Below are 14,932 nucleotides of genomic sequence, written 5' to 3'. Positions count from 1 at the left end.
GCATGAGCTGGGCATTTGTATCTGCTGAACATCAGGCTCTGTCTGAATCAGTGGTGGAGATGGACACCTCCAGGGCTCTTCTGACTAAATCCCTATGCCTGTCCTCCAGGACAGGGTGGGACTGAACCCTTCTTGAGGTGCCACCTCTCTCTGGGGTCTGCTACAGCAATGGGCAGTTTGGGCACCCAAAGGTTTGCTGCATATAGGAGGGTGTGCACGCTGTCCACTGCCGAGGCTGTCCTTAGGCAGGTGACACCGACCTGTGCTGGGTGACAGCTGTGCACTTCCCAGTGGTGGAGATGGGATATAGTGAGGGGAAGAGAGCCTAAAGCACAGAAGCCTGGGCTTCGCACACTCTTCAGCGCTGAGTTATTGCCCCTGAGCTCCTCCAACACCCTGCACGGAGCAAGAGCTCAGAGCAGCCACACCCATCGGTGTCACTCTGGGCCGGCCGGGCCTGGAGCCGGAACGCTCTGCAAGGACAGGTTCTGCAGTGGAGCGCTGCTCCAAGGGCTGGGCCTGCTGTGCAGGAGGCTACAAATGCTGTCTCGTGGATGCACAGGTGCAAGAGAGAATTTCTCCAGACACAACCAACAGTTGAGTTTGATGAGGTGTTAATTAGACCATTCATGCAGCCTGAGCTGTTGCAGAGCAGACCATGTTAGCTACCTACTGTGTCTGCGGGTACAGGAATCCCAGACCTGCTCAGAATTTGCTCAGGGAAAAAAAAAAATACGGGATTCTAAGGAATTAACATAGATTTTAACAGCAGATCAGGAATCTGACACAAAGGTTAATGCATGGCTGCATTTGGTGCTGGAAGAAAAGAAACACAAGGGAAAGCTATCAGGCAGGAGAGATGCTAAAACATGTTAAAGCTCAGAACATGTGGTACAAAACTTAGGCTGGCATGTCTGCATGGATTTGGCTCTGGGCTCTCATGACCCACTGCTCCTCAGCTGGTGTAGCCCAGTTTTTGCCACTGGACACTCACAAGCTTCAGTGTGTTACCTCCACCATGGCAGGAGCTGCAGCAATGCAGCAGGGTAAGGGCTGGAGGCACTTTTGCCCATGCTAGACTGCCTGTTGTTGATGCTCTGTGGCCAGTTTAGGTCCTGAGACTGCTGAGTCACCAGAGAAGTGAAAATCTTGTGTGGAGCTACATTCTTTCCCTATTCCTCATCCCACAGATCTCAAAGTCACCAGGTCTTGTGCCTCCTTAGCTTTTTCTCTGCCCTCTTTCCAGCCTCCTTGGCCCCTCTTTGCCACTGAATCACCATTGTGCATCCATCCTCTGGTCACAGAGCCACAGCACTGCCAGCCACATGGCAGAAGTAGGTGAGGAGGCTTCCAGTTGTCAGTCTTTCCCTTGCAAGGCACGAGAGTTTCTCATCCTTCATGATTTTACTGCCTCTTGCTCCTGGTTTGTAATGCCTGTGGAGACTTAACCACCCGCCTGGTTCTCCGTGTCTCCTTTTGGTGATGTCATTCCACAGCGCTCTGAATGGAGCCTATAAAGCTGGAGAAGCACTTTTGCCAGTGGTGGCGAAGCCCTTCCTCCCTGCCAGCTGTGGATATAAGCTGTGGATCCCAACCAGGATTGGGAGGGGGCATGTCTTAGTTATTTGTGGGCAGCCAAGTAGGGGTCAGGTTAATACCTGACTCACTCTTTAGCCCTGCTCCTTTCACCCACAAATCAACCCCGAGCCGAGGTTTTTAACACTAATCTGGTAGAGAGAATTGTTAGCTTAAAGCTCATGAAATGGCACAAGTTGAACACTGGGGTTCCACCAAAGCAAAATCAAGGTGCTAAAAATAGGAGAGACTTTGGTAGCGTTTTGATGATATCTGCCCTTGCCTTATGTCTCTGCCATCAGGAGGATGGAGAGGGCTGTGTCTGTCTGTGCAGGTCAGCACACCTCAGTCAGTTCAAGCATTGGTTTTTATCCAAATAGCAGCCAAAGACAGTGTATGGACAGGGCTTGTTTGTTTAAATTCAAATAAGAAGGAGAAATAAGTAACTGGAGTAGATGGTATCTGGCAAAGGGAAGGACTCTGGATGAATTTTAGGAATGAATGTAGGCATTTTTCCCGTCCTCTTGCTGACAAGGACTTCTGCCATATTTGACACAGGGGACTTGTAAACACTGCATTTTTAGAAGCTGTTTTGGCTATTTGACTTTCTTTAAAAAAAGTATATCCTTGCCATATTGTATTACACAAGCTACCACAAGGCTGGTGGCACACACTGTACCAGGACACTCAAGAGATCCAGAGCAAGAATTTTGTGCAAAAATTCAAGCCACGAGACAAGGAACTTTAAATTAATGATACAAAGGGAGGAGGGGGTCACTGCAGCATGAACTCAAGCTTTGGTAGCATTGAACTTATGAGTGACTCAATTCATAAATATGTTGAAATGAGGTGCGAAGGATGTGATGACTCATTTTGCAGTTGGTTGTACAGCAGGGTCAAGGAGCTGAGATATAAGCAAAAGATTTAGCTGCTGCTCTTGTAGGAGGAAAGAGTTAATATAGGTGTTACTTCTGAAACTTAATTTGATTTCTGAAATGCCAGAATCACAGTCACCCATATAGGAAGAACAAAATGGGTAAGAAAAGACATAGATGAGATTATGGCACTGTATAAGTACACCTTGTACCTTCATTCTGATTACTATCTAGAATCTTAGTCATTTCCCCTCAGAAAAGATGTAATAGAACCAGGAAGTTACAGGGAGAGGAGCTGAGGATGTGCATAGTATGTAATTTCTTCACATGAGAAGAGATTAAACAGGCTCTTCAGCTCAGAAGAGAGGCAGCTCAGAGGAAATGTTACCAAGGCCCAAGAGCCTGTGAATGGGGTGGTTTATCCATGGTGTAGAAAGAAGTTTGGAAGGAAGCTTTGGAAAGAAGGAGGAAGGTTATTCACGTGGTATGCAATGGCATTGTGTAAGAAATTGTCACAGCGTGTTGTGGAGGCTAGAGGTAGGTGAGTCCCTGTCTCCTAATTCCTTGAGTTCCCCCAAGGACATAAAGCCCTCTTTTCTGGAAGGCTTGTGCAGCCCTGCCACAGATCAGGTTGGTTGAAGAAAGGTGATGCTAAGCAGGTGGAGAATACAATATATCAGCAGATTTATACCTAGTTCACACCAGACTCTGCTCCCCAGAATGAAAATCCTGTCTGAAATACAGCACTTCAGGATAAAGGCTTTGCAGCATGTGGCATTGGTGGGGTCTAGTACCTGTTTCTGCTGCTGCAGAACCTGAAGAAGTCAGTAAGTGAAGCCTGTGCCTTAGTGCCCCTCTGTGCTGCTGGAACCTGAAGAAGTCAGTAGGTGAAGCCTGTGCCTTAGTGCCCCTCACCAGCCAGCTGAGACACAAGATGAAGTTTTTTCTACCCATCACTGCTGGGGCAGAGATCTGCCTCCCTGCTCTAGGGATCCGCCAGGGCACCACCACGACCACAGGCAGGCCAGTCTTGTTCCTAAATTTGGGGCTTGTGCAGGGTGGGGACTCTGTTTTGTAGTTTTTCAGGGAGTAGCAGATGAAATAACCCATGTTTGTCAAGTCCAGCACTCGGGAGTCAGTCAGATGCTAAACCAGCTGAGCAGCTCTGAAATAACAACTTGTTTCTTTGTGCAGCTGCATTCTTTGTTACAGCATCGCCTTTTTTTTTTTTTTTTTTTTTTTTTTTTTTTTTTTTTTTTTTAATTTAGAGGATGACAATCTGAAATTACCTGCATGGGAAAGAGATTTCCAAATGTGGATGTCTCTTTAATGTATCAGGAATAAGCCTAAGAAATTCCAGTGGCTGGAAGCTGAAGCCAGACACATTCAGATGAGAAATAACGTACTTGGAGGCTAATTAACCATGGGAGCAATTTACTTAAGGTTGCAGTAGGTGCTCCATGAATGACAAGCAGTGAATCAGGACAGGAGATGTATTTCAGAGATCTGCCGACACTAAAGTCATGGTCCTGGGAGATGTGGTTATGGGAGATGCTCTGGAAGAGGTCAGATTTGACCCATGGTGTCACAGTACAGAGTTTGGGTATCAGTACCATCCTGAGGTGTTGCAGCCCTCCTGCTCCACGCCCCCCCAGCTCATTCATGACCTGTGAGGTGAGCCCCACCTTGCGCTGGCATTACCATTTCTGGGACAGAGCTGTGAACTGTTTGAGCCACTGAGCTCAAATACTGAATTACATTTTTCTCAGTTCTAGCTCAACGCAGGGCCCCACAGGTAGCAATGCTGGCATGGGATGCTGGCACAGGCCCAGCTGCAAGGGTAAGAAAATGGACATATCACAGAATAATGGGATGGGCTGGGTTGAAAGGGAACTTAGAGATCACCCAGTTCCAACCCCCCTGCCATGGGCAGGGACACCTTTCGGTAGACCAGGTTACCCACGACCCCATCCAACCTGTCCTTGAACACTTCCAGGGATGGGGCATCCACAGCTGCTTTGGTCAGCCTGCTCCTGTGCCTTATCACCCTCACAGTGAAGAACTGCTTGCTAATATCTAATATAAACCTACCCTCTGTCACTTAGATGTCCTTATCAAGCTCAGTGACTTTGTCTCATCCTCAGTATCACAAACTCCATACTCAAGGTTCCTATTCCTCCACATGTCTCTGCTGTGTTCTGCCTTCCCACCTAGAAATGCTGTCCCAGAAGATTTTGAGGACTTTTCTTGAGGATTTTAACACGTGCCCAGGTTTATGATATGTGGAAATCCAGCCAGGGGTACTACATGGGCAGGCCTTGGGGCTGCCACCCTTCTGAATTATGGGGCAATGCTCCAGCATTTGCCCCTACAGCCTGCACAGCACGGGCTGAGCTTGCCCCACTGCTCCTGGGAGGGATTTATTGCACATGCGCTGCAGGGTCCATTGGTGCTCACAGAGAGACCCCGGTGTGTAGGAAAATGGCAGATTTACTGTGCCAGCCCAGCCCATCTGTGCAGCACATGTGCAGGAAGCTGAGCTCTCCCGGAAGCGTCTGGCTCGCTGTGCCTGCGCCGTGCCGCGCACATGGACATTGCGCAGCCCAGGAAATCCCAAATGAAAATGTGTCACCACTGGTCGTCTTGACTGTATGGATCTTCAGTGGCCTCGAAATCTGTGGATGGAGCAGCACAAGTGCTACAGGAATAAAGGGATTAGTTAAATCCCTATTCCTTAAATGAGGATATTTGGATACCTGTGCATTACTGCATCTCCACCTCCCCTAGGTTTTCATCTCTTGCTCCTGCAGTACCACTTGCTGGCTGCTGAGCTGCTCTAGGTGCCCTTTGGAGTGTATAGACCAAAGATGCCCAAGACATCTGGGGTGCTCCAGGAACAACTCCACCTCTAAAGGCAGGACTTGAAGAACTATCAGGAACTTCATCCTGCAAAAATCTCAACAAAAGGAAAAAGGAAGAAAACAGAAAGAAAAACAGACATGGAAAAGAAAATTTGAGCTAGATATGTATATTTTATCATAAAATTTTAATATTACCAGAACTAACTGATTTATTTTATATTATAGAGGCAGAAGAGGAACACTAAGCAAGCCAGGGCTTTTCTGTCCTGTTTTTGGTCTGCACTGTGCTGTCTGAGTGATGCCTGTGCCCTAGAACAGTTGCTCAGGAATTTTTAACAAGAGGCCAAGTAGCTTCCTAGAGATGGGGGAGATGGGACATATGGATGTCCTGCTTCTGCTGCTCCAGGAGGTTATAATGAGGACTTGCTTTGCTTTCCAGTCCCTGCTCAAACATCACTGTAGAAGGTGTGTCTTCAATGGTGTTGTAGGTCCTATGGAAATGGCAAGGAAAACCAGAGACCTTCTTCCTCTAAGCTTGGTCTGCTCATGGTTTTGGTCTGTGAAGGGAGAGTGCCAAGCTGAGCCTGAAGAGGTGATTTAATGAAGTCCAGGATGGTTTATTTTCAGCCAGAATGTAAAGCATTTGAGGTCAGAAAACAAGTTGGGCTAATTTTCAAATCCAATTGCAACATATTGATCTTCAAATCCAATACAGATTGTGTTTGTAATTTCAGTTTAGAGTTCATTAGTTCACTCCTACACACTTTGTGCATTACATTTTAGGCAGCAGCCCCTGTACAGAGAATTTTAAACCTGGGAACTGGGTTTTTTGACTCTTTTGACATGTCTGCACACTCAGTTTTATACAACAGCAACGTCTCCTCAGCAATATTTGCAAAATCTTCTTTTTGCCAGGTGACCAGTGTGAGTTGTGGGGAGCTCACACCACTCCCTGTGGCTGCACTAGGGCTGGCCCAGCTGATATCCTCCCCCTGCTCAGCTGAGGAGGAACTGTCCCCAGCCATCACACTGCCACTGGTTTTCCAGGCCTGATCCTCAAGAGAGATGTAAAAGCATTTCAGAAAGGCTTTTACATCTTTTGCAGAGCCTGGGAGCTGAGCTCACAGCACTGCTGGGCAGCAGAATCGGGGATGCATCAGTGCTACAGGAGTTCACAGCATGTTATTGTTTTTCCATTTCTAATTGTATCTCTTCCCTCTCTGTCTGCAGGGATTTATTATTGCTGCCTTTGCCAGCATCCTCTTATGCTCCACAGGGTCCAGCTGCCCTTTTGTCCCAGTCTATAATTGACCATCGTCATTAATTTAAAATCAGAATGATCATTTCCGAGCTATATTTAGCCCGAAGCTTGCTGCTCTTGTTTCAGACCTGATTAGAGGCTCGTGTGCCGGAAAGCTGCTGCTCGTCCCTGCCACGACAAATAGTCTCATGGTCTGTCTTCACAAACCTTCCCCTTCCCTACCCTCAGTCATGGGGCTCTCGTTGGGGTCGCTGGACCCAGCACCACTCAGCCCCGTGTGGAGTCAGGACAGCTGTGACATTCCTGCTCTGTTCTCGGGATCCTTGTGCATCAAAGCAGCCCAAGAAAATACAGCGTTGTTTCCTTTCTCAGCATATTGATGAACTCAAGCAAATGTCTCCTGTCATGTGTGTGCATATCACTTCCAAAATGCATCAGCCACTCAGTGCACGTTGCACTCCTGCACAGACAACGTGCCTGTCCAGTTGGAGTGTGCCTTTCTGTGTTTCCACATCTGTGCCCCTAAACATAAGAATATAAGAACTACTTGGGCTTCCTCGTGGGAGCTGCAGTTTTCCAAGGTGCAGTTTGGATTGCTGGGCTGGGGAACCAGGGAGAGACCCCTGCAGCTACCAGCTCCTCCTGTGGTGGTTGCATATGGGGCCCAAGATTAGGAATTGTTTTGGTTTTGGGACTGGCAGTGTGAGCAGGTAGACCTGTGTAGCCTCAAGTCTGACTCAAACAGGAGCTGTCTGGAAGAGATATTTTCTTAGTCAGGTCAGAAGCCATCAGGAGGATAATACCTGTATATAACTGACTGTAACCTTGTCCATGGAACTGCTGTGGTTAGGCACAGGAATGGAATAAACCAAAAGTGCATCCAGGTCAGAATGCCATCAGTTTGCTAGTAGCTAATGCCAAAGAAAGAGGCAAAAAAAGATAAGCACTTAGCAGTATTGGTCCAGCTTTTGCTCGCTTCCTCCAAGGCTCAGGAGCTTCCTGAGCAGGAGGTGGCATTTTTGCATCTAATAGTTTTGCTGGGGTTTTTTTCCCATTTTCTTCCATTTTCCAATCCTTGCTTGAATCCAGGCAAAGAGTTCCTCAGGTTAAATACATATTGTGGGATAAGAACTATCTCCTTTTAAGATGGACATTTAAAACATGTTCTTTAATTGCTATTTGGAGTTGTTAAAGTCACAGAATTTAGTACCTACCTCAAGATCTTGTTCCTGAAATGCTGTTGTGCTCTGAAAGCCCTCCCTACCTGCCCCAAAATGATGCCCAGAGCTCTGCTGCCGGTTGGGGTTCACTTCGTTGTCCTCAGCTGTGCGTGCTACAAGCATTCGGATTAAGTAGAATTTATTCCTTCTATTTAAGGACACAAAGGCTTCATTAGGATGTATTTGTGGGCACAGTGGCCACCTTTGGTATCTCATGATGTAGGATGAGCATTGGTTGTTTTAGGATTTCCCCTGTGACAACACTGGGCTTATCTGGTTTCTTCCTCTGTTTCCCATAGGTTCCTGAAAGTGGCCGGCGGCACAGTGGATGCTGTTACCTGGCAACAGTAGGTATTCACCATTCCTTCTATTTTCCAGCCCTCAGTGCAGTGATCACAGACACTGGGAACAGAGCTGATGTGCTCTCTGGGTGTCAAAGGGGCACATGTGCTACAGCCACCTCCTCTGTCCTGCTGCATATAAACAGGTGAAGGAGGCTCTGCCCTTCTTTCTCGAGCCTCTCAAACAATTACAGGAGTGGATGTAATAACCTTTACCTCTGCAGCTGAAGCACAGGATAAAAATACCACTGCCTGCATGCCTGGCCTGCCACATTGCTGGAAACAGAGCCCTGCACTGGACTGCTGAGTCTCCAGAGGCAGCTGGGAGGACAGGCAGCTCTGGGGGTGGCCTGGGTAGGGACAACAGGGAGGCAAAAGCCACGTGTTACAGTGTATGGGACAACCTGAAAGCCCTTTTCCTTTCATCCCAATCACTGTCTCCTCATGCCCACTGGCCTGAATCTAAACTGGTTCATCCAGACAAGGGAGAGGAAGCTTAGTCCAAAGGTAAATGCGTAATGCCCCAGCCTCCACTCTGTTTTGTAAGGGTGTCCACAGACACACCGCTGTGTCCTACATGCAGGTGGAGCCCCAGGAGCAGATATCAGTTGAAAGGGGATGAACATCCAAGATCCTGTCCCAGCTGAAGCTGAGAGAGGTGCTGTTACCTGCTTTTTCTCCTGGTCCCACAAATGCTGCATTTCAGAAGAGCAAAGGAAGCTCTGAGCTGTAGCACTGAGTGTAACAAGCACTATGTGGAGGGAGGGGTTTTCTTATTTGAGGGAAAATCCATAAATATATTTCTCCTCCTCTTATTTCCACCTGCCCCAGTTTGCATGCTGTGGCCAGAGGTAGGGTCCCTGGCAGTCTGTGGCTCTCTGCAGTGGGAGTGCAAATGCCAGTGCAAAGGTGAGGCACCGTACAAGCACAGCAGTGACCACCAAAACTGATAGCAATAGGGTTTGTGGGGAGGACTCTCTCCTGCCACAGAAAGGACACATTTCAGAGACAGGTATTCACTGGAGGGAAAAAACTATGATGAGCCCACACGGTTCTCAGATAAAGTGGATTTGCTGTCATGCTGGGTTAAACTTCCCGTGCAGGACACTGGCCTGAGCATGGGAGCCAGGGTCTCAGGTCCAGCGTGTGCTTGTGTGTGCTGCCCACAAGACTTGTTCCCAAGCTGATTCTTCACAGTGACCCTTCATGGGGTGCTCAGGCTGCTTTGCTGAAGTGCAGTAGTGGGGCTTGTAAATCCATCACTTGGCCATTTGGAGACCTGCTCCTGAGTAGAGCTCAATGGGGTTTAACGTACAAGGTTTTCTTGCAAGTGCCCCCATGGTCTCTGTGTCAGTGTGTTAACCTTGGAGGCTTCTGCAGAAGCAACTGCAGGCACCTCAGAGGGGTTTATAGCACCAGGCATGGCCAGCAACCTGTGAGTCCCATTCTTGGAGCTTGGCTTGTCTCAGTGTGCTTGCCTGGGTGTTTAGCTCCTTGGGCTTCCCTGCCAGGCAGCAGCAGCTTGATGCAATGGGGACAGTGGGGTAGCAGAGCAATTGGAGCAGGATTTGTGTTACTTACAGGCTCATGCTGTGCAATGATGATCTATGTCTCATCTGGGAGTTTGCTTTTCATGATTACACGATGTGCTGATCGCATTTACTTAGTCCAGGAATTTGCTTTCTGCAGCAGGGCTTGATCACTGGGCCAAGCCCTTGGATGAGTTGAAGGAACAAATTTCCAGGCTTCAGATGTGGAGTTTCATCTGGTGTGCAGGGAATCTGCCTGCATGGCTGCTTTGAAACCTTTTCTTATAGGATCAGTGTGAAGTGCTTATCAGGTCTGGTGCTGAAGCAGCAACCTGTGGTTTGGAAGGCTGGTGCAGCTCTCCACAAGAGTCAGCAGAGCTGAGCTGCTGCCTGCTGACCCATTTCCACTGCAGTGTTCCTGCTTCTCCCGCAGCCAGGGTTTGCAGCTCTGGAGATTGCACCCGTATGTGATTGTGAGGACTGGCAATGGCCACAGCTCTGAGCTGGGCTTCTGTACTGTTTATGAATAAATGTCAAAACAGTGTCTCATTCCTCTGCTCCAAACAGCAAAACAAAACAAAACAAGTTCCTTTGTATCCAAGAAGAAAATTATTAGCAGGAAACTAAACTGCTGTCTAATTTCAAGTATGAGTATTTTTGTTCCAAACCCTAACGTTCTCCTGGGATATTGGTTATAAATTTGTCAAATCTGTTATTCCTTTGAAAAGTCTGTGCTCAATCCAGAAAGGGAACTGAGAAGGGAATATATTGCAAGGAGTCCTATTCTTTGTGTGAAAACAGAATATATCTTGAAATATAATTGATAGAAAAGTGACACTGAGTAGAAATAAGCAGCTCACCAATGAGCCTCACTCACTCAGCTGAGTATGGTTTCACTTACGTACATAACATAACTCAGCATGTGTGCTTTCCTCTTCAGAAGTAAAGTGTTGCTGGAGAGGGATGTGTGAATGGCTTCAAAGTGCTCAGGGAATTTCCTCTAAAGGAGGATGTGACAGTGGCTCCAAGAGTTTTGGCATTTCACTGGTGATTTAGATTGTTATGTTTGGTTATGAGTAAATGCAGACCCCGTCAGCCTTTGGATGTGGGTCTCCACTGCTCAGAATCCTCCCCACAGCCATCTCTTTGCTCTGTGCTGGTGTCCTCACACATGGTGAAGATTCATTGCCCACTTAAACCTGCAGCTGTGCCCAGTTCCATCCCTGGGCATACTCTCTCAGTCTGTACAACTGGTTCTCCATTCAAAGTCTTGCACACAGCTCCAAGTCTGTCATGTTTAATGGACAAATCCTTATGCAATGCTGCCTCTGAAACACAAATCCCTGCTACTTATGGAGAAAGTAAGTGTTTGCACCTTCAAAACCAGTCTGTCCCTCTGGCTTCTTGGAGAATGCCACTTTTTCTTCCAAGATAGAAAGTCACTTGACCTATGTGGCAAATCAGAAGTGCCAGACACACAGGCACGTGTGAGATGTTGCTTAAAATGCTTTTGCCTGGCTGGGTTTGGGTGACATCTCTTCTGGCCTAGTCATGTTGAGTGTGCAGGGGGAGATGCTCACAAGCAGTAGCACAGGGCAGATTTCCCAGAGGTGCCAGGAGAGAGTTGTCCAGCATGGGCACACCCACAAGGGTGTATATTTGGGCTCACATCAGCCTGCTGCAAGTGCTCAGAGTGCAGTGTCTTCACAGGCTGTGCCTGGAGGAAGGGGCTGCAGGAAGGAATCCCTGGCCCATCAGCACCTATACATAAACCTGGTCAGGGCACAGCTTTGCCCACTGGCTTGCAATCCTCTTCACTGTCTGATGGAGGGAACAGTTTCTGGCAGCATCCCAGCCCTGGCCACCAGCACATTCCCAAGCAAGGCCAGGGCAAGGCTGGGGAGATGGCACAGGCCAGGGATAGCTCCCGGTGGTGGGATGGAAAAATGCATCTTGTCTGGGGACAGAGAAAGGCATGGGTGTGAGTTGTGCCTTTGGGGCCAGAGAGCAGCCCCTGATCACTCTTCATCAGTGCAATTATTACTTGACTGGAGTTGGGCAGCACCTCTCATCTGTGCCTGCAGGCCTTTGGAAGGAGCAGGTCGCATCCTGCCTCTCTCTCCATGACAAGCAGTGTGGCTGCCCCAAGTCCTGCGCTGCAGATGCCCTCTCCTCAGGAAGATGCTCACGGATCAGGACCACCTGCCAGCCGAGGTGTCTCAGTTTCCCAGCTGCAGTGGCAGCAGGGTGTCATGCTGACCATGGGGATCTGCCCTGCTCGGTGTCCCTGGCAGGCGGGTGCCCTAATTCCAAGCAGACTCTCCCTGTAGCAGCAGGCAACAAAGTAGATCCGGAAATTCCTGAGCTTTGGGAAGTGGGCTTTAATGCAATTAACTACAACAGAAGAAGAGGTCAGATAATAGGGGCAAAGGTTGCTCTTTAAAATGAAGGAGGAGGTAAATGAAACCAGCTGCCCGGGAGTCAGTGCACTGCCTTCATTAAACACGGGACAATGCTTATGGTCCCATGCAGCAAATCATGGATCTTTCCAGAAAACCCTTTTAAATGCAACACAAGACCTAGAGGTGAGAGGATGGAGACACATAGCCAGCCCCAGAATCTCCCAAGTGCTCTGGTGCCTGGCACTGTCCTTCTCTGGGAGGAACTGGGGAGCTGTGTGCAGCCTGGCCTTGCAGCTTGCTCAAGAACAGAGCATTTCTGACTGGCAGCTGTGCTCAGCCCTGCCTCACTACTGTTCTCAGCTCATCTTTATGCCACAGCTGGGAACCCATTCCTGAGCAGCCAGGTATCAGCACAGAGCTCAGTTCCTCTCTCTTCCTCACAAGACTTGTGCAACTGGTGCCATTTTCCCTTTTTCCTAGTCTGAGGAGGATGAAAGTACCTGTTGGCAACTGAGAACTTCCCAGGCAGATTTGCAAGACATCCTTGCCCATTTTACTGAAGCTTGTAATTGTCTTCTTCATGCTTTTCTTACACACCCAAAGCTGAAGTGTTTCCCTCTTCACACCCCCAGGAAATATGCTACCAGAATTTCTTGACACTGAAGCAGGAATACTGATACTTCATTTCTGCTCTTCATGGCTCTACCAGTCTCTGTTTCACTGTGTTGTTAATGAAGGTGTCAAACAATGTGACCATGGCACATATCCCAGGGTATTTCTCTTCCCTGTAGGGTCCCGGGTGTGCTGAGCACAACAGCACCTTCCCAGGCTGCCTCCATGTGATCTCTGGGATGGCAGAGCCTCCTCTGGGTCTGCTCCTGGTCCTCTCCCCTTGGCAGTGGACCTACATGTCAGAGCACACCTTGTGCTTGAATGAGGTGATGACGAGGTGCAAGCCTGTCTTTGCTCTCTGAGGGGTTTATCCTGGGCTCTGGGACCGTATTGGCCAAGAAGCTAAACCCTACAGAGACTCTGATGCATTGGAGGGGTCATACACAGATTGAGGTTTATCTAACTCCATCTTTTCCCTGTGAATGCAACCTTTTTTTATGGTCTTTCAGCCAGTTTTCGGCCCAGGTGATGGAGTTTTTAGTCCACAGCAGTCTGAAAAAGTTGTTTCTGTTCAGTTTTTAAGTGCAGTGCTAAAATCCAAACATCTGCCATCCCCAGAGAATATTGCTTTGTAATTTTGTCTTAAAAAGTAATCTGTGTAAACCCCACCACTGCCTGCTGCTCACAGACCTGCTCTCCTCCCAGCAGCCAGTGGTTCAATAGTGTGTAAGTGATCAGAATGATTTTGAACACTTCCTAAATTTCCCTGGAGATTATCTCCGCCCTTAGCACCTTCCAGCCACCATGGATGTACAGAAATGCCTCTTGCCTCTTTGCCCAGGTCACACAGTGTTGGGGGGTGCCTGGCATGTTCCCGTGCTTCGCTGGGGACACAGCTGGGACTGCACGCCTGGGGGAGGGTTGACAGAGAAGGTTCTTCTCCTGTAATGCATTTGCAAGTTGAGCCTGTAATAGAATTCTGCTCTGGGACAGTTAGTGACTTGGAGCAGTGAGACACAAAAATCCTCTCCAAGCACTCGTGCATGTTGCACATGTGCCAGGTGCTCTGTCTGAGCTGAGTTAGCCCACGGCATCCTTTGGGGATGCTCCTGCATTCCAGCACCCAAGTGAAACAGCCACTACAACTGCTACAGCTGCTCACTGGTGCAGATGAGATGCATGTTATGGAGAAAGCAGTGCTGGAAAGGTGAATCCACCTTTCTTCAGAGCCCAGGTCTTCAGCCCATTATGCATCCCAGCACCCACAGCTGCACTGAGGTCTGCAGAGAGGGTCTGTGTAACTCTGGTGAAATCCAAGTGGGCGTAGATCCAGTGGGGGATGGGAGGCAATGACTAAGCCCCACCAGCCCCAGCCAGAGCTGCTGCAGCTCCTGGGAACCTCCATCCCCCCAGCATGGCTCTGTCATACTCTGGGGCTTGTTGTGGTGAGTGGCTGATGCACACTGCAGATTTGGGAGGACAAGGTTCATAAAGTTTCTCTTGCAAAACCTATTAATCAGGAAAAGGGCCGGCCCAGGGGTATGCCAGTGCATGCTGCAGCAGGCATCCTGGTCCCTGCAAGACTGGCAGGAGCCTCTGGGAGATGTGCATGGGCTGCCATTTCTCCTCGCATGGAGCAGAGGTGCCAGCCCAAGACTCTTCCTCAGGAGGAGCAGGTTGGGATTACCTCTAGACATGGGGTATGTGCAGTCAGGACAGAATGCTTCACCTAATGTCCCGGAGCCAGGAGACAGCAGTGAGACATTTCAGAGCCTTCCTCTCACACTTGAAGATAGATGATTCACATGGTTATGGGCAGCACTGTAGCTGTACTCTATAAAATCAAGCACATGGAGAGCAGGAATCAGCCCCCTCTATGGGAAACACTCCCTGGCATTCATAGGCCAGAAGGTATTTCTGTGAGAGCAGGACTTCCTCTGCTGGTGACAGCAATGACATTTCTTGACAGGAGGATTCAGCTGTGGATTTTGCTGGAAAAGCAAGCAAGGAAGGTGCAGGTTGTGCAAGAGTGCTGCAAAGCCTTTGCAGGTGGCATTTTGTTCCCAGCCTTTGGAATTCTTCCCCCAGAGTTCACCAGCAAAAGTTAAGAAACTGCAAAACTTCCCATGGTTCCTGAAGTGCAGGATGCTCAGTGTTCAGGGTGTGTCCACCTTACATCCTGTTTTGGAGACTGAAGCATCTGCCAGACAGGCATGGCCAGAGGGCCAGGATAGGACAAGGTGCAAGCAGGGACTC

At 48.7% G+C, this 14,932-nt stretch overlaps 1 protein-coding gene across 3 annotated transcripts in view; it reads left to right on the top strand.

The window, feature by feature from the left end:
• The window catches only part of HPSE2 (heparanase 2 (inactive)), a 106,485-nt gene that overhangs the window by 75,058 nt on the left and 16,495 nt on the right, over nucleotides 1-14,932 (top strand). For 2 of the 3 annotated variants that reach the window (XM_032116952.1, XM_032116950.1), the window contains one exon: nucleotides 8,092-8,139. The exons of the other annotated variant lie outside the window; for it this stretch is intronic. In XM_032116952.1, the coding sequence (XP_031972843.1) occupies nucleotides 8,092-8,139 (48 nt within the window). The remainder of the gene's footprint in view (nucleotides 1-8,091; nucleotides 8,140-14,932) is intronic. 3 annotated transcript variants of the gene reach the window in all.

The sequence above is a fragment of the Corvus moneduloides genome, chromosome 8 (assembly GCF_009650955.1).
Source record: "Corvus moneduloides isolate bCorMon1 chromosome 8, bCorMon1.pri, whole genome shotgun sequence".
NCBI classification, from domain to species: domain Eukaryota; kingdom Metazoa; phylum Chordata; class Aves; order Passeriformes; family Corvidae; genus Corvus; species Corvus moneduloides.
The sequence above is the reverse complement of the archived record's forward strand: the minus strand, read 5'-3'. Positions and strand labels throughout refer to the sequence as shown.